The 21,882-nt window shown below is 37.3% G+C and overlaps 1 protein-coding gene across 1 annotated transcript in view; it reads right to left on the bottom strand.

The window, feature by feature from the left end:
- The window catches only part of LOC134672403 (dual 3',5'-cyclic-AMP and -GMP phosphodiesterase 11-like), a 224,838-nt gene that overhangs the window by 23,313 nt on the left and 179,643 nt on the right, over nucleotides 1-21,882 (bottom strand). Inside the window, exons 8-11 of the mRNA XM_063530286.1 lie at nucleotides 18,094-18,201; nucleotides 16,583-16,720; nucleotides 15,864-15,974; nucleotides 838-996 (exon numbers count right to left, since the gene is read on the bottom strand). Of these exons, the coding sequence (XP_063386356.1) occupies nucleotides 838-996; nucleotides 15,864-15,974; nucleotides 16,583-16,720; nucleotides 18,094-18,201 (516 nt within the window). The remainder of the gene's footprint in view (nucleotides 1-837; nucleotides 997-15,863; nucleotides 15,975-16,582; nucleotides 16,721-18,093; nucleotides 18,202-21,882) is intronic.

Genomic DNA, 21,882 nt, shown 5'->3' with positions numbered 1-21,882 from the left:
TTGGTTTATGAAACAAAAGAAATGCTACTTTATTTCGTTTTTGAAAGGTTCCAATTAGATTGAAACAGTGTGTATCGTAATGCACATTGGGCTTTACGAGGTTAAGGTGGGAACATACTGCAACAAAGTCTGCAATGCAACGTAGGTATGCTATTTGTTGGCTCATTTTGCGATTTTCATTTCTATTGCTCAAAGATTTCCGAGGGACGTTCCATCCGTCGTGTGTAAAATGATTGCATGCGGAATGTGTCGATCTATGCTTTGATACTATGCTAATATCATTACCTGATCTATGCGCAAAGCTTGCGTAGCCTGCACGTTACTACGCTTTAATTTTCACTAGTTATTAGACATGACAGAATTTAAGGTACAAACATCAACACTCTTAACTGTACATCGGTGGATTTTATTACAAAAGGCATTTGTGGACAGTTAACAGTGTGGGCGATGGTACCTTTGTTTTTCAATAAAAAATATCGTAATGGGGACTTTAAAACAACGCGTTAAATAGAAGTTCTTAATTTTTAAACGTCTGCCGACATCACATGTCCTACGATAGGTAAGTAGGTACATAGGTACAAAACACTGTGTGGCAGTATTACTGAATCGCGATTAGAAAGGGATTGAGATAGCTGTCAATCCATATTGATTTTGACGTAAGTGTATGGAAATCTGTTATTTCTAATCCCTTTCTGATCGCGGCATGATAATATATTCTGTAATATTATAGACTAATGCTTTAAAAAAAGCTAAGCGTGTTCCACTTTCTTCTCTCAGGCACACCAAACTAAAACATGAACACGTCATCATAAAATAAAATAGTAATGTGTGACTAACCTCTCCCGTAGTGGCTACATAACCGGTGATCCCTATGTTGATGGGGAAGCGACTCTCGTATGGGGAAGTCCTGGGCGTGCCGGGCTCTGTCTCGTCGCCAGCCTCCAGGTCGAACACGCGGGAGAAACTGCCTTTCGACGCTTCGTGGACTAGAAGGACCTGGAACAAACACATATCATTGAGAAGAATGCCAAGCAAGTTGGTTCTCTTAGGCCCACTTGCACTATTCCACTGACCCAGGGTGAACCAGTTAAACCTGGAGTTACCACGTTACCAGTACAATTTGATACTTGGTTAACGGTTTCACCGCTTAACCCCGGATTAGTGGGGTGGTGCAAGTGAAGTGAGAATCATTTTTATAACTATCAAATTGATGGGCCGATCTAATATAAGCTCTAGGAAAATGATACTGTCTGATGCTATGTCGATGGAGTCGCGTTCTTTAGCAATGGGTCATGTGACCTAACCAAGGCGACAATAGTTGACAGAAAACGCATTTAGTAAAGAGAAAAAAACCGGGCAAGTGCGAGTCGGACTCGCGCACGAAGGGTTCCGTACCATAATGCAAAAAAAAAATACAAAAAAAGCAAAAAAAAACGGTCACCCATCCAAGTACTGACCACTCCCGACTTTGCTTAACTTTGGTCAAAAATCGCGTTTGTTGTATGGGAGCCCCATTTAAATCTTTATTTTATTCTGTTTTTAGTATTTGTTGTTATAGCGGCAACAGAAATACATCATCTGTGAAAATTTCAACTGTCTAGCTATCACGGTTCGTGAGATACAGCCTGGTGACAGACGGACGGACGGACGGACGGACGGACGGACGGACGGACGGACAGCGAAGTCTTAGTAATAGGGTCCCGTTTTACCCTTTGGGTACGGAACCCTAAAAATGAAAATGTAAAAGGTCACACAATACAGGAAAAGGCGCCATACCTCTGAGTGGTATAAATAAATTCCATTCCTAAACGTAACGTTTTGTGCCTATAAATTATCGTGAAAATTTGGCACTAATGCATTCATTGACAGACTACCCAAACCTAACACGCCCCTATAAACCTGCATCTTTTATGGGTGAGGGTAATAAATTCTCCTTCCGACAGATAAAACACAAGACAAAATTATAAGGGTTCTCAGTGTGACAACGGAACACAGAAAAGGTTGAACAGATAACATTCTTGTTCATAATTCAAGGGCTTTATGTAAGTTTTCGTCCCGGGGGTATGGATCTAATAAAACATTACAGTGCCATTGCGCGGTTACAATCTTACAGTCGGTTTATTTTCGATGATTTGGGTTTCGGCCAGAGGGAAAACTTAGAATACGACTGTACGGAATAATACATTTATGTATCTCGGTATTCCTAATCCATGAAATGTACGAAAGTATTATTAAAACTGATAAAAGTAGACTGATCTATACCTACTGTTAACACGTGACCCGGTAATTCGACAAATCATGGCCAATTTGTAAGTATAATTTGTAGTCACATAGTTTTGTTTGTTTACATTCTCTTTACATATATGTAGTTTGACTTAACACTAGTCCCTTTCCTTGGCATTATTTGTACGTTTTATATTTGTTGACATTTGTACACACATGTTATATACACTGTTCTAATGATTGATTTAAACTAGGGAATGCAAATCGGTTATTTTTTGTATGGAAATAACCGCGGTTTCGGTTAAAAACCGATCATTTCCATACAAAAAATAACCGAAAATAACCGATTTGCATTCCCTAATTTAAACTAACTGGTTGAAATGGCCTATATGATATAAAATTAAATACCTAAACCTAAGTAAACATGTTTGAGCCGATTTCGCATAGATCGACCAAAACAAAAATGAACAATGGCTGTAACATGAAATAACTTGCATGATACTTGTACACACTCTGTTGTTGGTAAATCAGTACAGGATTGCATTGAAAACATCCATGACACAAATATGTATGCAAATGTGTATAAGCTCTTACAGGGATTAGCCCCTAGGGCCTTCAACTTTATAGGGAGGGCCACTAATACAAGTCACTATTGACTGGCCTCAATGTCATCAAAAAGCACTTACACATATTCAAACGATTTCACGTAATAACAACGACACGCAACGCATGATAAATTTCCCATCGACAAAGCCCGCATGTGTAGTTAACATACTTTACGGTTCCGAATGCACGCATATCGCATGAGAATGGTCTGTTTAAACGCGCAAAAGATGACGCTAAAGATCTTTTGAAACGTTACTGGCGCACATAAAACATATTTTACTCCTAACTGACCATTAAGATCCTTTTCATTCGCTTTATGACGCTCTCAAATCACTGATATTGTCTGATTTGGTAATAAAGTACATTGACGCGCGATATTCAGTGGCTGAATTCAGCGAGAACCAATTTAATATTAATTTAATTTAAAGCGATTGGATTATCAGTTTGCGCCTTCTAACTAATTTTGCGCAGTGCTTGTGCAAGCGAGCGCAGGCAACCAATACATTTTGAATTACTTTCCCGATGCAGAATGTGTATCCGACAACTGACCTACAGTTGTAATGCCATAATCACGGTTTAGACTGGCGATATGAGATTTAAATATCTGGATTTATAATTTGCGTTCTTGTTAATATTGCGGAGTTACGATTATAACAAAATGTATAGGTATTACCTATGTCCAAAAGGTCGAAATAGACGATAGTAGGTACTTACTTAAACGACGAAATAGGTACGTGTAAAATAAGTACCACCTAAAAAAGCAAGAAATAGCAGAATTACCTACCGATATTTTTGAAGTTCTAAAATCGAAAAAAAAGGAGATTTATAGGTACATACAACATCAATGTTACATATTTCGCCAAAACGACAATATGATTGTGATCCGTCTTAAAAACAACTTAAAAGGAACCCTTACTCGTACATACCTTACATGTAGTCAACATGCACAAACCAGGTACTAACCATTATATATAATTATTATAATAGTAGTCTAGAATCGTTAACGTTATGCTATCTACACTGCTACCAGTTAGTACGTTTCACGATTCAATAAATAAATACAAGACACGTACGGAAATAAAAAGGCATTCCGCTAACGAGAAAAATTGTGGCGCTCTTTGTACAAACACCAAACAAAAGCGATCGTCTGATTTGCCACATCTACAAACGTAAGAAACGGAAATGACCGCTCTGTCGAGATGAAATATTGTTCTTTGACCAGTCAACGATTAAGCATCCTTCCATTATTGTTTTTACGACGCCCTCAAAGACTGCTATTGTCTCCGCTTTGACAATAAAGCACGTTGGTGTGAGTTACGCAGCGTATTACGTAAGCGAACACACGCGAACGCGAAGCGAAGCGATGCGGCGCGGGGTGAATCAATCCTTTGATACGTATAGAAATGTCCCACGTGGACGATCTGGTTGCGAACGCGAACGCCTTGGACCCGCCGCGCCGCGTCGCGTTCTAGAGTTGTTCGCTTACGTAAGACGCAGCGTTAGACGGTTTGATGGCGATATTTTATTTAGATGCATTTAACAGATACGGGCCGTAAACTTTATCATTGACGTTTACGAATAAGATTTACAATCGTTTAAAATGCTAAAAGGACTATAAAGAGATGGCCTATTACGGTAAGTATTTTAATTTGCATAGTATGAAAGAGTTGACTTATTTATATGTATTTTATGTGTTCTAAAAATTAACGCGTGCATAGACAAGGACACTTAAAATTGTGTACCTACTCGTACTACGTCACAATCTTCAACTATTAATTCCTTATCATTCTTTAGTCCATTGAAATATGGGCATACCCTTACCGGGATTTGAACCCAGGACCATCGGCTTCACAGGCAGGGTCACTCACCGGACCGCTCATCGTATGTAACATCTGTAGATAGATTTTACAGTCGTAAGTGGCATATGTGAACGTTACAATTACAGCTCTTTTTGATTAGAGATTAGAATGTTGAGTACAGTAACATTTAAAAGTTTCTCTTTAACCGACTTCAATTTCATAGAATGAGGTTCTGTATTCGGTTGTGGCTTTTTTTTCTTTTATTTAGGATATTGAATACCGTAACAAGTCTTAGTATCAAAATATTATAGAAACCATAAAAAATAAATTTACCGAATTACACGAAACATTACAGCTGAAATGTTTCGGAAAAAATATTTGGCATAAAAAGTCGCAAGTTCATTCATCATCGATAACGAGTTATCTCGGCGTAAACGGGAAGTGGAGAAGTATCGTACGTCTTGATCATTTGCCAGACATCGGTCAGGCGTAGGGTTACCAGATACAAATTAAGAATTTCCTGACAAAATTCCTGATTTCCGAGTATTTTTCCTGACATTCATATTTTTGACGATGACGGGGCGGGGTCTAGCCGTCAACGCGGTACGATTCGATTCGATTTCGAAAACATCTATGAATGTATGCTTTTGAGTAAAGATTTGTTAATTAATAATTACGAAGTTATTGATAAGTTGAGTGGATCTCATTTATTATTTTTTTACAATGTTTTTGGATTAATTTAAGTAAATTAAAATGTACTTTATAAAAAAGTCTATCAATTCCATAAATTCCTGACATTTTCGTGTTCCGTCCCCATTCCTGATAAAAGGCTAAAATTCCTGACATGTCAGGAAAATTCCTGTCATCTGGTAACCCTAGTCAGGCGCGACTTTGGGAAAATGCCGACGGGGAAAAATTTGGATAATTCATCTTAAATCCAGTTTATTTTAACCGTATCTGAATAAAATTTAACTATAGACCGAACGCTTAAATGAGTCCTCGCCTGCGCGGTAGGGGGGCGACGGGGTGGGACGTACGCCTGCCGCCTGCACCTTCCCCGCCGCCCTTAGTCATCCTTCCCCGTCGCCCCCGTACCGCGCAGGCGAGGACTCATTTAAGCGGTCGATCTATAGGGATTGGTTTGGTGGTGCGGATTTTTTGTTATTTATGAACCTTCTTCTGATGATTGATTGATGAATTGAAATTTAAGCCATGTTAATATTTCGCATAAAAATGTACTACATAATCTCGAAATAATGATGTAGATGCTCTGAAAATTATATTGCCCTCTGTTATTTTCTGGACTACTCTTAGCAATAATATTTATGTACTTAACAATTAACTAGACAATTAGCTAAGTCTACCCATCTACGTTTAAGGGAGTTGCTTTTGCCAACAAACTGTGCTGCAGTTTGGCAGAAAAAAAATAGAATAATACAATAAAGTTACATAAACAACTACCTTTTTTAATTCTCGGCATTGTACATATTACCTGCGAACTGCGAAGTCCAATAACACACATCTAATTAATCCTTAATAAACAATTAGGACTCAGGTAGCCAAATTAATGTGTGAAGGGCTGGAGGTGCTAAAAGGGCGCCGTAAGCTCAAATAACAATGGAAAACGATCGGCTTTACCGCGACCCGACACCCTTGGGATGCTCTCAACAGCCTCCGGCCGCATTTTAGTTATCTTGCGAAAACATGTCCTTACCTTCTAATGCTGCGCCTTGGGGGTTACAGATTGGGGCAGAATTACGGAATGAGCGAATAATTGGATGGAAAACCTGTGTGGCTACCGCCAGTTTGGCACTGAGATAAACGCTATCGAGAATATAACTTAGGTACTTTATATGCATCTCGCTCGTACTCGCGTACCTACTAGTGCGAACGAGATAAGACAGTAAATTACGTAGTCGTAGACGTTAGTGTATATGTCAGTTTTGATACTGTCAGTGACATAGTACACGTACTGTTTGTGTATATGCTCGCTAGCCCTAATGCGGTATATAATAAAATCATTAACTGCGGTCTTGGCATGACTGTTTCTGTTTGGTGAAGTTATGTATGTACTTACGCAGGCTCTATAGGTTAGTTATTGCATGAAAGTTTAACTCATTGTATTTCAATTGCCGATGTACCTATCATCAATCATACGCATTCGCTTATATGTATGCTAATCGGCAACTATAGCTATTCTTACTTTATGAGAGCAGGACTATTTAGAGCAAATAGAGTTTTTTATTTACATTTGAATACGTATTACATGCGATTTACAATATAGAGTACCTAGTCGCAGAATGCAAGCCCTGAGTTTAAGAGTCTTAGCGTTGAAGGAGAAAATTTTTTTTTTATGTTTATCTTGGAACCTTTTCTCCTTCCATTAGTAGCATCAGCGGGTAGTATTTTCTATATCTTATAAATTATTTAGATAAATAGATAGAAAAATAACTATTCTAGATCTAAATTGGCAGTTAAAAACCTACTTTATAAAAAAAACAGTTCTAAAAGCGTGCTGATTTCTAATAAAAAAATATTTATTCAAAGCATCTTGTGATTTAACGCACCTCTTTGTGAACAAAGCTTTACGCGTAACAAGCCTAGCAAATTAATCGAAATCTGCGGGTTCCTTTCCATCAGGTGTGAGATGACGTAACGCAAACACGTGAATGGTAGCCAATTGCCGCGTGTTAATTAAATTCATCACTTAATTTGTCCAATCACTGCTTTTGATGCATGTCAAATTGATGAATTGGATAAAAAATTTCACGCGCACCGACCAATTACAAATGAAGACCGATTTTCAGAACGAAGGAAATATATTTTGATGTTGACGGACTTAAAAACTGACACGATATAAGTGGTGTTATAATTTGTACGATATTTATTACTGTAGGTTGTTAAGAGATAAATTATAACTACTCTTCAAAACCATTCCACTTATTTCACATCAGTCGGAAAAGTATATACAGTCATTTTGTAGGTACTAAAATATATCGACTCTAACGGATTTATAGTTAGAAAAACTATATGAAATGAATTTTGTAGATAATAAGACGGTTGACGTATTCGTACTCCGCATCTAAGTCGAGCCAGTCTCCAGGGTTAATGTTTTATTGGATCATTTCCAAGCAAAACTCGATCATCGCGAACGGAGAACAATATAAGGAGACGCGAGAGCCCCTAATGGAAATTTGTTCTTGCGAATGTAAAAGCGATAACAAATTTACCTTGTGGAGTGCCATAAGTGTTAACAGATGAATAAATTCTAAAAGTTAGATGTTAAATATTCATAACACATAACACTCATGTTCTTAGGGAAGTATTCATCATCTATCATAGCCCTCATCGCCTTATGGCATAAGAAGATGGATAATGGATAATTATTTACATACTTTATGTGTAACAGATAAGAGATCTTTATTTGCATACCACAGTACAGATGTTACATACATGGACCCTGGAAAGGGTGTAGCAAAAATTGGTGGTTAAATATGTATCGGCCCGATTTGGATTTTGAAATAGACATCTATTAGATACATTTTAGACATCACCAAGATACGATAACGACATGTTTAAGATCTAAATTGTCAAATTTGACATTTGCGCGATTCTGGAGATACTCTTGAACGATTTCTACAGGATATGACTTAGATTTCATATCTAATAGATATCTTATTCTACCTAACGTAAAAGTGACATTGGTTGCCCGAATTGCGCTGCAAAAGAGAACTAGTTGTTATCTAAACTATAACGTATCTAGAATGGATCTAGTACGTGTTGTCTCTTGTGAATATCTTGAAGTTCGAATACGGCAGTATGTATACGTATGTATGGTACACAGGACACACCTCATGGAAACACATTGAGACTGGACTCCTAAGAGCAGTTAAGGGGGTCCCCCACGCCAATGACCTTCGATCTGAATCCCTTAGTTTTCTAATGTTTTTTGTAGCTTATCATATTAACAGCAACGGCTTTAAGCAATATAGTATCCCATATTTACTTTAAAGTTCATTGTCTTCGAGATATTTAGCATCAAAGTTGAACAATTTTAGGCTAAAAAACTGGTTTTCTGGCCATAACTTTTGTGTTAATTATAGCCTGACAACAGTTTATTTGACCCTCGCCATTTTGCGGATTTTCAATGGTACTAATTTCTTTTACTGGCAACAAGTACTCTTTGACAACGAACGTTGGATGTCATCGAATGTCACCGATGTAAACAAATAGAAAATATCTACGAATATATACAAATATAAACGGTTTTATTACAAAAATGCCATTAAAAATATTCCAAAGATGCTAAAAAATTGTAGTGAATGCAATCAAATACTTACAGCTTAAAAAAGACGAAGGATTGTGTTGTTTGACTTGTTGTTGTTGGTAAATTTTAAAGTTGACATGACCGGTATTGACGTTTTATAGTGCGGTTGTATTGAACTGGTTATCGTATCGTATAGGAAGTAACTCAAGAAAATTGAAGCAATTGCTGTGATCATGTTAAAAAAATTGAAGGCGATTATAGGAATAAAGGTCCTATAATTGAATTGGAGACTGAACGTTTTATAATAGAGGTTGGTCGTCCTGAAAGCGACACAACATCTGATGAAAATCAGACTTCGTCAGAGTCAGAAAACGAAGAATATATAAATATTAAATATTTAGAATCAGATTTTGACGATTAGGTAAATTGAAAGAACCGAATTCTCTGTAAGGAATGTTTCTGACATTATACGAGTATCAACATGAAGCCAATGCCCACTACCCCAACTATACATGACGTACGCACATTATTGCCATACGTAAGCTGTTTGCAGCGACACTATCTCAGGGTTAAATAAACTGTTGTCAGGCTTTAGTTTAAAATTAAAACCTTGGACACGATTTTTGAGACTTCAAAGACAAACCCAAATATGTGGATTGCGTACATGTAAGATCCTACACCGTAAACTAGATACGAAAAAAGTGTTTTTTTAGACTATGTTTAAAAAATTCATAAAAAAATAAGTATTCATTTTTTTCAAAATACGGTGGACAAAACCGGAGATAAAAGATTGAAGAACCGATAACCGTTTGCCTTATAATTCTATCTGTAGTGCAAAAAAAGAAGATACGATTCAAAACTTGTCAAAAATCGTTGAAAACCTCGGGTAGCCCCTTAAGGTACGACAAGGTAAGAGGCATACTTAATCACTGGAGATTTGTACACGAAAATTTTAAGTAATTTAAGGAACTAGAAACGATTGCGGAGATTTCGTATAAGTAATTTATAATTCATATCAAAAATTCCTCCGAGGAAACACTCAGTAGGGTACATCGCCAATTACTAGCCACCCCCCAATTACTGGCCACTTAATTTGATTTCTATTTATAGGTGAACAAAGTTCATTTTAGTATATAAGGTACGAAAATCCAATTATTAGCCAGTTTTCAATTACTGGCCACCTATTCCAAAAATGAATTCTATTTACAGATAAATAAAACTCATTTTCAGTATAAGGAAAATGGCCAGTAACTGAAATTTATCCACAACCCACTCGTTCAATAACTGGCCGCCTCTTACAAAAATGAGTTCTATTCACCTATACACAGAATTCATTTTAGTATAGGTGGCCAGTAATTGAAAACTGGCTAATAATTGGCGATGTACCCTAATTGAGTTTCAAACTTCAGCCAAAAGATTTACAATTTATAAGAATTTCAGACCGCATTTAAAATACAACAATAAGAAAAAAAGCTCGGGCAAAATCCCGCTTTTGTACATTTTCTTTAAAACGGACTTTTATAAATAAATACCACGTAGCGCCTAGTTAATTACTGCCCGCAACAATATAGCTAACAATAAAATTTGCATTTATATCGAGTCGCAAAATGGAATTAAATCGAATGGTTGACTCATGTAAAGCTGGACCGAAATGAACCCAAAATTAACACTGTTTGCTAGCATAACAACGTTCAAATTTAACTCCCGTGCGGTCGCCGGGAGTGGTTAACCTCTAGCAGCCCAGAGACCCATTAAAAGGTCTCCTGTCCCATTCTAATTTGAACTTTGTGTTGACAAAATAAAATTTCATTTTACTTGGCAAGGTTTGACTAGAGGTTAATGGTTTCAGACAAATTGGGGAACAGTTTGTCGATCTATAGGTAATTTTAGATGTCCTCATTGAATGTTACGCTTTTACCGTTTATGTACATTACTACCTACGTATTTCTCACATAAAACGTGTTTAAGTATCTAATAGAAACGAGATTTTTTAGCGTTCTTTTGTTATATCTTGGTATTTTCCAACAGATAACACAACAAAATCATTTGAGGTTAATGTGAGTTTCCCGTTATAAGTACAACTAGCGGCGGGGTGAATCTATTATAAAATAAACAACCCTCAGATGTTATTGTGTACATGTTAGTGTTCTGAGAAACTATTAATATATCGTAAAATTGAAAGAACACTACAATTTTATTCGTTTAAACATGTTACCGGCTTCCAATCCACGCAAGCTGTCGCGCCGGCGTTACTCATAACGACGTGTCCACGTGTGCACTCTGCACTCTCATATATTTGTTCCTTATATTTATTTTGTAGAGTTATTGCTTTAAACACGTGACAGAATTGCTGAGGGTCTGGTCAACAATCTTAATACAAGTATATCTATATAAGCGCCAGACGAAAAGTTATCTATGGGGATGACATATGTGACGAAATAGTGACGTAACCGTTTCCTTTCCTACGATACTTATTTAAGTAGTTTGGCGTTTTCTATAAACGACTGGAAATGTTGAAGGTACCAGGGCGCGAGGAAGATGACGTGGACCGACCAGATAAAAGCGGCAGTGGCTCATCATCCCTACATCAATGCACGAGGAAGGCGGCCATCAGAGAAGAGAATCGACGTATTGTGAAGCTTGCCACCAAGACCACTCTGTCAAGAGTGATACCGACGAAGAAGAAGAAGATAAACGACTGGTACTTGGCTAGGCGCCCTGGTACAAAAAATCCAACTACGATTTGTATACAAGACCAAATAAATGCGCTCTAGGTATTTGGGACTCTCGATATAGGTTTCAATTTCGATCCACAAGAGAAATTCATTTCTGTGCCTTTGAATCGGTATCCGCCGGGATCGAGTAATATTCTACAGAGGAAACCGAAGAGACTTTAATTTCTCAAGACGGTTTAGGTTTCGATGTATACATAAATATATGTATAATATTATTATAAATGTCAATAATATTTATTAAGTATAATGTTGTTGTTGTCTATTTTTTTAATGGGCAATAGTGTGGAAAGCTCATTAGTTTCTTGCATAGAAAATGTATGTGTAGTACTTTATAGTTAAAAAAAACTAGTGTATGGTTAAACAAGACTAATAAAATATTCGTACGTGGGCGTGTTTGGAAATGTATTTTTTTTCTTTTAGGAGTACCTATCGACCGAAATTTCATTGATGGCACGTTCACTACTTATAGAAAACAAAGATTAACTATCGATAGAGACATTATCTATAGCATAGCCTCCAATAACAATTTAAATTATTCATTAAAACATATTTATATATGTATGGAAGACGTTACGTCTTTGTAAATAACAATCTTCCATTCAGAGGCAACTATTTTGAGCGTTCCGCGAAAACATAAGATATTTAATTTAATATCCATTTGCACCTCGGTTTACACGCAGACAAAAGTGGAATAAGCCACACTCCTTTGATAGTTGAATTAATTATACTGACAACAGCGTTTCGAAAACAAACGTATTGTGGTAACTACGAGAGCGAAAAAGAGGGCGAGGAAGGATGAATAACGTCACAATGAAAAAATCACAGTGATCCGCCATCAAAAAGGATTGTGACTGTGATATACTCGTGTATGTCAGCTTTAAGTGCCTATGGTCGCTCTTATCTGTGGGCTGTCTCGCTCTTCTCCAATATGGCGTCTTGATTGTAAGATCGATAAATTAGTGTTCCAATAAAGAATACAGCATTAATTAATTGCGTGTTATTCCAAGTTATCACAGTGGCGACGAGATAGACGAACCAACAAAAAAATCACAGTTTTAATTAATAACAAAGTGTAAGAAGTGATAAAGTTGAAAAAGCAAAATTGCAAAATAGACGCAGTCGATCTGCTTTTGTTTTTGCATAATGGCGGCCGCTTGACAAAAATGCAAAATCTTCACAACGTGTGCCACAATAATATAAAACTATATAAAATAGGTTTTTATAGTTAGCGAAAGAAGTTGTAAACTTAAGTACAGTCATTTTAAGTTTATATTGTTTTAGGAATAAGTCTAGCGTAAGGTAAAATGTAACATTCCGGAGAACTGTTTAAAACTGGTGGGGGAGAGTGTGATATACTCGTGTATGTCAGCTTTAAGTGCCTATGGTCGCTCTTATCTGTGGGCTGTCTCGCTCTTCTCCAATATGGCGTCTTGATTGTAAGATCGATAAATTAGTGTTCCAATAAAGAATACAGCATTAATTAATTGCGTGTTATTCCAAGTTATCACAGTGACTTGTCACGCAAAAATTTGTAAACGCTACAAAATTACTTTAGCGTCATGGTTCTTGATATATCAAATTTCACACCAAATACTGATTTCGTAAGTGTCGTTTAGGCACGTAATTACGTCAATCTTAGAGGTATCTCTGTGATACGGAGTAACAAAATGTCACTGAAAGTAAAAATATCGTTATACAAGCTGCAACGTACGTATGCCGTTGTCGGTTCTAAGTCACGGTGATTTTTAGACACCGGAACGATTCTCCCGCCTCTAAACACCGCCCCGCTAATGGGTACCGCGACATCCACAAATGTGAAATGAAATGTGTACCCGTAATACATAAATAAGCATTCTCTCTGTATTTAAATATTCACCTTAACGCTTTCAACGAAAATGTACGTTTTAATTAACGTTCTGAAATGTTTAGCAATCCAAACACATATATAAGGATATAAAAGAAAATATGCCGTGTTAATTCAAGAATAATTAATTCGCGATCGTCGATACGAATCCTTTGGTATCACGAGTCTGTTATTACGATAAGAAACATAATATTGAACCATGTATCTGGATCATTGGCATTATAAATATTATATAGGTGCAATAATAATGTGTCTGTTTCGATATTTTCCCGTATTCCTTTTATGCACGTGACCCATAAAAACTCGCATTTCCTGTGTCCAACCTGACTGTATAATTTAATGCTTTTGAGATAATACTGCTCTGATTAAGAATACCTCCAACTGGAATAAAGAGATAGCGGAATTTCCTGATGTCAGGAGTTTTGATCAATTGTCAGGCTTAATACAGCCCGTTTACAAAAATGCTAACATATCGCTGGCCCATTATTACAGGGTTCTATGTTTCACTTTTATCGAACTGAAATGAACATTATCATAGTGACATTAAGTCGAATTTCAACTATCTCGAAAATGTAACATAGAACTTTGTAATATTGAGCCAGCGAATTGTTGATAAAGGACTGATAATGAACACGAATACTGATGAGGACGATTTTTGGAGATTTTATTAACTAGAGTATTACTAGTAATACTAGTATATTTTTGGTCAGATAAATTCATTTATGTGTTTTTAGACACACACACCAATTGTAGTATTACTCCGCAATGCCAGTATGTATTTACAAAAACTTAACTGGTAGTAAAAATATAAGGAATCCAGTCTGCACTTTAGAATTTTATATCTTGGCAATGGCAACCTCACCAACCGGGGTTAAAGCGAGATTACATGGCGTCGACGTTCCAAATGAGCGTTTGCATAAAACGTGTAGGAAGAATAATGTTTATGCTAATTCAAATACCGAAAAGAATATGTTTGCGTCAAGAATGTCAAGGACAGGGGAGAGTTACGGCGTAACCTAATCCGGGTACCGACTTCTGAAGGGGAGGGACTTCTGAATTTACGTTACACAGAGCGATTGTGCTATCAAAAATTTTTTGATACTAAATCGCTCTGTATCAAACATTTTTTGATACAAAAATTACAATTATAAAATAACTATAATTGTAATTTTTGTTTTGTTGTATTGTTTGTATTCTGTAAACATTCGTCAAATAAATAAGTCTGCCGTAGCCGGACATTTACTAGAGTCAGGACTTGGTCAGGACCAACCACTGGATTGAACTCCACAATCCCAAAGTTCTCTTAACGGGTCGCCCTCACTGCATCAGAAAAGTTCGTGAAGCAATTGAAATCAGAAAACATCGAAATTTCAACCAGAATGTGACCACGAACCAAGTGCACACGATTAACTCTCGTTCTTCTAATAGTTCGATGATAATAGTTTGAATTAAAATTTATTTAATTCTAGTGGATTTTTCCGTGTACTTGTACAGTTCATGGCTTCTACTGACGCCGAAAGATACATACCTATACCTATAGCAAAAAGCGTTCCACCGTTGAATTACTACATTTCAAACACCTTAAAAAGAGCAGCAAAAAACTGTTTGCTTTTATAACACGGAATCCGTATCTCAAATACGCAAATTCGTTTTTATTTAATTATGTGTACAAGCTTTTTATTTCGCAAGGCTACATGGGATCGTTTTCATTCAGGAAAAAGATTTGCCCCAGGGCCGGGCACTGCTGCCTACTAATTACAGGCTAGCAGCTATGGAAAAAATTATCTCGTAAAAGGGAGGGATTTCACCTGTTAGTCAATTTTATGTCTGTCACGTTCAAACATGAAAACTGCATGTATAAAGTATCATTAGAGTTGGTGGAAATCGGGGGTCGGGAACCGGTAAATCTTTCATATAATTAACCGGTTTTTAATTTGGGTTATTCGCTGTTTAGGTTATTTCTGGGCTTTAAAACCATTCGTTTCATTGACTAAGGCTAGTAAAAACAAATTTTACATTTTGGATGTTTCCTCTCTTTAAAATAAATTATTTCACCCTGTGCATAATTAATAAAGCCAGATAATTGTTAGAAACAGGTAGTTATTTTTAAATACAATTTCCATCTCATAAATCGGATTGAAATATAAAAAGTAGGTGAGTTGACCGTGACGTCACTATACTCCTTTTCATATAAATTCCAAATTTGAATAGTAGGAAAGTAGCCTATTAAAAATCGAGAAAAGTATAGAAGTAATAAAAAAAAACCGGTTTCGATCCCTCGTTACAGAGAGAAGACTGTACGGCAGTCGCGCAGTCTTCTCATCCCAACGCAAGAAATCTACTGCTGCAATCAAATGTTGGACGCTTACCTGTACTCGTTGACATCTTATGAGGCTCTGCGTATGCGTGAGTATCCTCAGCACCATGTGCTCGATGGTGCTCTGCTCCTCGAACACCATGCGGGCCAGGTCGAGCAGCACCTGGTCAAAAATAATATAAGACTTGTATTGATCATCAATATCATCATCATAACTTAAGAGCTTTGCTCTTGCCGGTGGAGTAATCGCTAATCATTTCTTTCTTGTGCCAGTCTTTTATTTAATTTCCTCATACGACGCATTATTTTTTATTTGGCCGAGATAAGTAATTCTAGGTTTCCCTTCTTCTCGGTCTTTTCTCAACAAATATTTGAAATGTTAAAAGAGTAACTGCAAGCCATTGGACGATGCGAGAATTCTTCTCGTCGTTCGTTGTGAACGGGCCGTTGTTCTGTTTGTTTATCGCCTGGATGAAACGGGACCATGCTATTCGTACAGCGATGGACTGTGTGAGAGAGTAGATAGTCGTGCTAGAACCTTACCTGGTTGCGCTTTGCGCTTCACCTCAAGCTGCGACCGCTCGTACAGCTGCGCGTTCCGAAGCCCGATGCCGCAGAACTGGAGGTAAGACGCGAACACCTTCTCGTCGTTCGCTGTGAACGGGCCGTCGTTCTGTTTGTTTATCATCTGGAGGAAACGCGACCATGCTATCCGTGCAGCGATGGACTGTGTGAGAGAGTAGATAGCTCTGATAGTAGGGAGACCCTTACCTGGTTGCGCTTCACCTCCAGCTGCGACCGCTCGTACAGCTGCGCGTTCCGCAGCCCGATGCCGCAGAACTGGAGGTACGACGCGAACACCTTCTCGTCGTTCGCTGTGAACGGGCCGTCGTTCTGTTTGTTTATCACCTGGAGGAAACAAATACTAATACTTGAGTCAAATACTTGAGAGCGGGAAACAATATTTATAGTATACTACGTACGTACTTTATACTACCTAACGTACCGTACTTTATAATACTACGTACCGTACGTATACATAATTCTACATGTGCTCTATGATATGCATAGAGTTAGAGAATAGAAGTCACTCAACATTGCCAAAATAAATGAACAAAATTTAACATTTATCAGACAGACTTTAGGCCTGCTCCAACTTTTCTAATTAACCTTTCTCTCTGTAAATACATTTTTTACTCAGTGAGTGAATATTAGAATAACTCTGGACAAATTATTTATTCCAGAAGTTATAAACGTCTTTCTATGAATAAGTTACGTAACTCTGAATAAAACCTAGTATTTAGGGTTCCGTACCAAAAAGGTACAAAAGGAACTTAAGGTGCGACTCTGTCCGTCCGACCGTCTGTCACATTGCTAAATATCTCGAGAACTACTCAAGCAAGAAATCTTGTCATAAGTAACCTCAAAACTATAATTGAATTTAAAATAAATTGCCATCGAAAATGACAAAACAGAGTGTTAAGAACAAAGAACTGCCAAATAAATCGGCAATCTGATTAAGTAAGGCCTTCACGCAAATTACTCCTTAAAATTGTCAAGGCCCGAAAAGCAATCGGTCGAGATGACGTCAGTTATTTACGCTTGATGTAAGATTTCATTTCCCCTACGGCCACCAGCAACAGGCAGAAGCTGCGAAATAATTCCAACTTCTGCTAACATTTTTAAGGGGCATTCGCAAATAACTTTGGAATATTTAATCTTATTACGATAAGGGTGCGGGGAACTTTTTTAATTTCATCTTTTACCGAGCCCCATTTTTTCGTCCCGTCCGTTTTGTGATCACATCATAGCAATATGTTTATCAAACTTAATTTAATTATTAAAATAACCGAAAGTTTTAATCTAAATATACAATTTTAGAAAATTGCCTACTTTGCTTTTTTGGTGAGGTTTTGTAGTACATACAAAGATTAGGTAAGGGAATATTATACAGGGTCATTTTTGGACCGTTAGCCATAATAGCCATATTGTGCGAGGTGATTAGGTAACTCATACTGAACAACTTTTTCTATGGGACCAACCACGAAATCCCAAAAAAAAATTGGCCTTCCCCTAGAAAACCTCGACATCCACCAAAATGTATGAAAAGGCCAAAAAAATTTTTGTGATTTCGGAGTTCGTCCCATAGAAAAAGTTGTTCAGTATGGCCTACCTAATCATCTCGCACAATATGGCTAACGGGCCAAAAATGACTCTGTATGTATGCGTTGAGCGCTTATATGTATATATGTTAGTTTATATGTTGTCCCTTGTATACCAACCTGAGCGACCCCAATAACTTCTCCATTGATATCCTTGATAGGCATGCATAGTAACGATCTCGTCTTGTACCCTGTTTGCTGGTCGATGTCGTGGTTAAACCGTTCATCCTGTAACAAAATACAATTCGTTAATACACGAAAACATACTACGTTTTCATACTTATACAATTTTTTTTTGTTACACTGACATGATTCATAACGTGACTGCAGCAGTCACCGCCGCTGTTGCCGCTGCAGTAATGTTGCACCAGTAACGTCGCAACGGTAGTGCAGCTGCAGTAGGAAATGGACTGTCACCTTATTGATATATTGATGAAATTTTAGCTCACGGTTAATGTAAATAAACGGTAATAAGGTAAATCTTAACTTAAATATAGCCTTAAAGAAAAACCTAAATAGCATTTGTTACGCAACGTGAAATTTAGACTCTTATAATATTGGTGTTGAGCGTTGATAGTTCAAGCCAATCCTAATTAAGACCCTGGGCCGCCGTGTTATCAAAGTTAATCCTCATAGCGCACATAACGGACGAACTATCTTTCGTTAACAGCAGTACACAATTTCGCAATACTGAGTACAGACGGTTTAATAAGGATTCAAAGACCTTAGTCTTGTGGTGGAATGTAATCCCTTTTAGATACTGAGTCAAGAATAGTAAGGGGCCGTAGTGCAATCGGACTCTGTCAGCGGCGACCGCAGACCGCAGGCCTCCATGAGAACTATTCTAAGTATTCTCGGTGTTTCTATTTTCAAGTGAGAGATATTTAATTTAGAAACATAGTAAACCTAAATTTACCTGAAAAGTTAGTGTGGAGTGAAAAATGTCAAACGGAATAAATAATCTTAAAGGTAAAAATCTAGCGCTTGTTTCTGTGTAAGTATGTCATAATTATATCTTTTATAATAATCATCACCATGTCTTTTAAAATGCATAAAGTTGTTAACTAACTAAGGACATCAAAATCAGCAAAACATATTCATCCAGTAACATAGTGACCTATTCCCAAAAATCTATCAACGAACCCATGAAAAATAAATGTTAACTTTTACATCGTAACCTACGCTCAACACATGACACGACACAGTAAACTGTGAAAGGGAACATTTCTGCGGCATCCGCATTCAGGCATATGGCCGAAAGCCAAAACGAAACCAATCAACAACAGTACACAGATTGTTGATTGAAAAATACTGGTAGCTGAGCGGTGAGAGCTGTTTCCCACCGACGTCCAGTTTTTTGCGGGTACGGTTTTTTGCAGGATCCCGTTTTAGTAGTATAGGTGCTAATATAGTAACTTTCACACGAAGATTCTGTTTGCGGGATCCTGCATGCATACTACAGAAAACTGGATCCTACAAAAAACCGTAGGCACCAGCAAAAGATCAAGAGAGCAAGAGCAAGAGAGAAGATTGCGTGCAAGTCTGATATGACGGAATGCGTGGGGACCAAAAGCTCAAACCTGATAGAGGGGAAACCTGAGAGGAGGGATATGACCAGCAGTGGGATGTAGGTATACTGGCGACGATGCCACAGATTGTTACCGACAATAAACTTACATAATTCGCTTAACAAATCGGCGTGGTATTTCATCTAAATTCAAGTACCAGCATCGACAACGTTAATCTCATCAGCGATTTTTCTCTTTTTACAAATGGCATACTGTTGGTAATTCAATACACTAGGAACATGAGAGCTACCGTCCATTATACACGCCTGTCAACTGGCCAGATTGGGTTTAAATCGTTGACTGAACCCATGCCGCTGATACGGAGCTAATCCCAATTGGGAATATAAGTTTCAAGTGCATTGTTGTGGAAAATTATATAAGTTAGTGAATTGAACACTGTGAATGAGAATGCGATATGAATGATTCTGTGAAGCACAATACTATAATGAAAACAAGGTAATTTAACTACATAAACAAATAGACATACTTAATGGAATCAACAAATACTGTCTTGGAGAAAAAATGCCTCCCACTTATAGACAGTTCTGATTAATTTTGATATTGAAATGGATATGTCGCAGTCGGATAGTAAATCCGCCGTATTACATTACGGCTAGCCGTTTTCAAAAAGAGGGGCGTTTTGAAATGCGGCGGTTTAACGATTAGCCGGATTGAATGCGGCTGAATGAGAATCCGCCGGAATGTATTCGACGCCATATTACGTTCTTCAACATGGCTAGCCGTAATGTAATACAGCGAGCCATTAGCCGCCGCCATTTGACAGTTTTTAGTTCCCATTTTGAACACTCGTGGCGCTGCCTGACATAACAACAACAAACTATGAAAAATGCTGGGGTGTCCATAAAATCTGGAGTTCGTCGGACTGTTTCTTACATAAAAAGCGTTAAACCTACGACACTGTCAATTTGTCTATATCTCGTATTTTTTACAATACATATAAACATCATGGAAATAATTTCGTTTCGAGGGATAAATTACATCACTAAACTTTATTACATTAAAAACTTCAGCTCGCTGAAATGGACACTAAACTTGAAAAAACTATTTTCTCTTCGAGCTCAATAGCCGTAAACCACCGCATGAAATCCGATTCGACAACAGTAACTTCGCTCTGAGAGGAATTTTATTTTCTTCCAGCGGAGAGTAAAATTTACCAATGAAACTTAGCGGGTTTGTAGAAACCAAAACCAGGAATCGGAATGAAATGTGCTCCGATTCCGTGGTTCATTTTACGACTTGATCTTTCGAAGTATCGTAAAAGTAAAGCGTTTCGTTCTGAGAAGTTTCTCTCGAAGAAACTTTTAAGTGATTTGACATATTTTATTATTATATTACAGGAACATTTACACTGCTTTGGGAAATTATGGTAAAATGTGTATAACGATGTCAATTTGAGAAATATTTATATCAATCCAGCATATGTATAACTGATAATTGGGTCGGTACTATTAATAACGACGCATGTACATAATATGTAATATCAAATAATATTATTTACTTACGCCAGAAATGAAATCACGAATCTTATTAGATTCTAAATTACACTAACTTACCCTGACAACTATGACAGCCTTTGTACAGAGTATAAGGTAACATAATCTAGAAAATGAAATAATCTACATATGACGAAGCAAACCAACAAGCGACGTCTAAGCTCACTTGTTGAAGAATATCAAAGCGCCGACATAAAGGAAAATGTAATCAAGACCAGATTGCAAATTTAAAGTGAACCCCAAAAAAAAACCGGCCAAGTGCGAGTCGGACTCGCGTTTCAAGGGTTCCGTACATTAAATCCGACTCACGCTTGACTGGACATTTCCAATAGGTTTTCCTGTTATCTACTGGTAAAGAACTATTTTGTGTATTTTTATCAAAATTTTATGGGGAATGCAATGGCTCTAAGATGAGCTGTTTCATTTAATATAATATCACGATATTTACCCCCCTAAAATGCCCCCCATGATTAAAATTCATTTGTTTACGCCACATGTCCATCTTTGGGTCACTAATTTACATATGTACCAAATTTCAACTTAATTGGTCCAGTGGTTTCCGAGAAAATAGGCTGTGACAGTCGGACAGACAGACAGACAAACAAACGGACGAGTGATCCTATAAAGTGTTCCGTTTTTTCCTTTTGAGGTACGGAACCCTAATAAAGTCACTAAATCACAAAACCCTCCACTAAAATCATACTGCGCGAAACATTATCTAGTTGTTTAGTCAAATCACTGCCTCATTTACGTTATTGCTCTCTTCTCTACAGCAATTTTCACACCATAAAATATAGCAACATTATGATTTCACTTAACTTTGCCAT

The sequence above is a fragment of the Cydia fagiglandana genome, chromosome 17 (genome assembly GCF_963556715.1).
Source record: "Cydia fagiglandana chromosome 17, ilCydFagi1.1, whole genome shotgun sequence".
In the NCBI taxonomy this organism is placed as follows: Eukaryota; Metazoa; Arthropoda; class Insecta; order Lepidoptera; family Tortricidae; genus Cydia; species Cydia fagiglandana.
The sequence above is the reverse complement of the archived record's forward strand: the minus strand, read 5'-3'. Positions and strand labels throughout refer to the sequence as shown.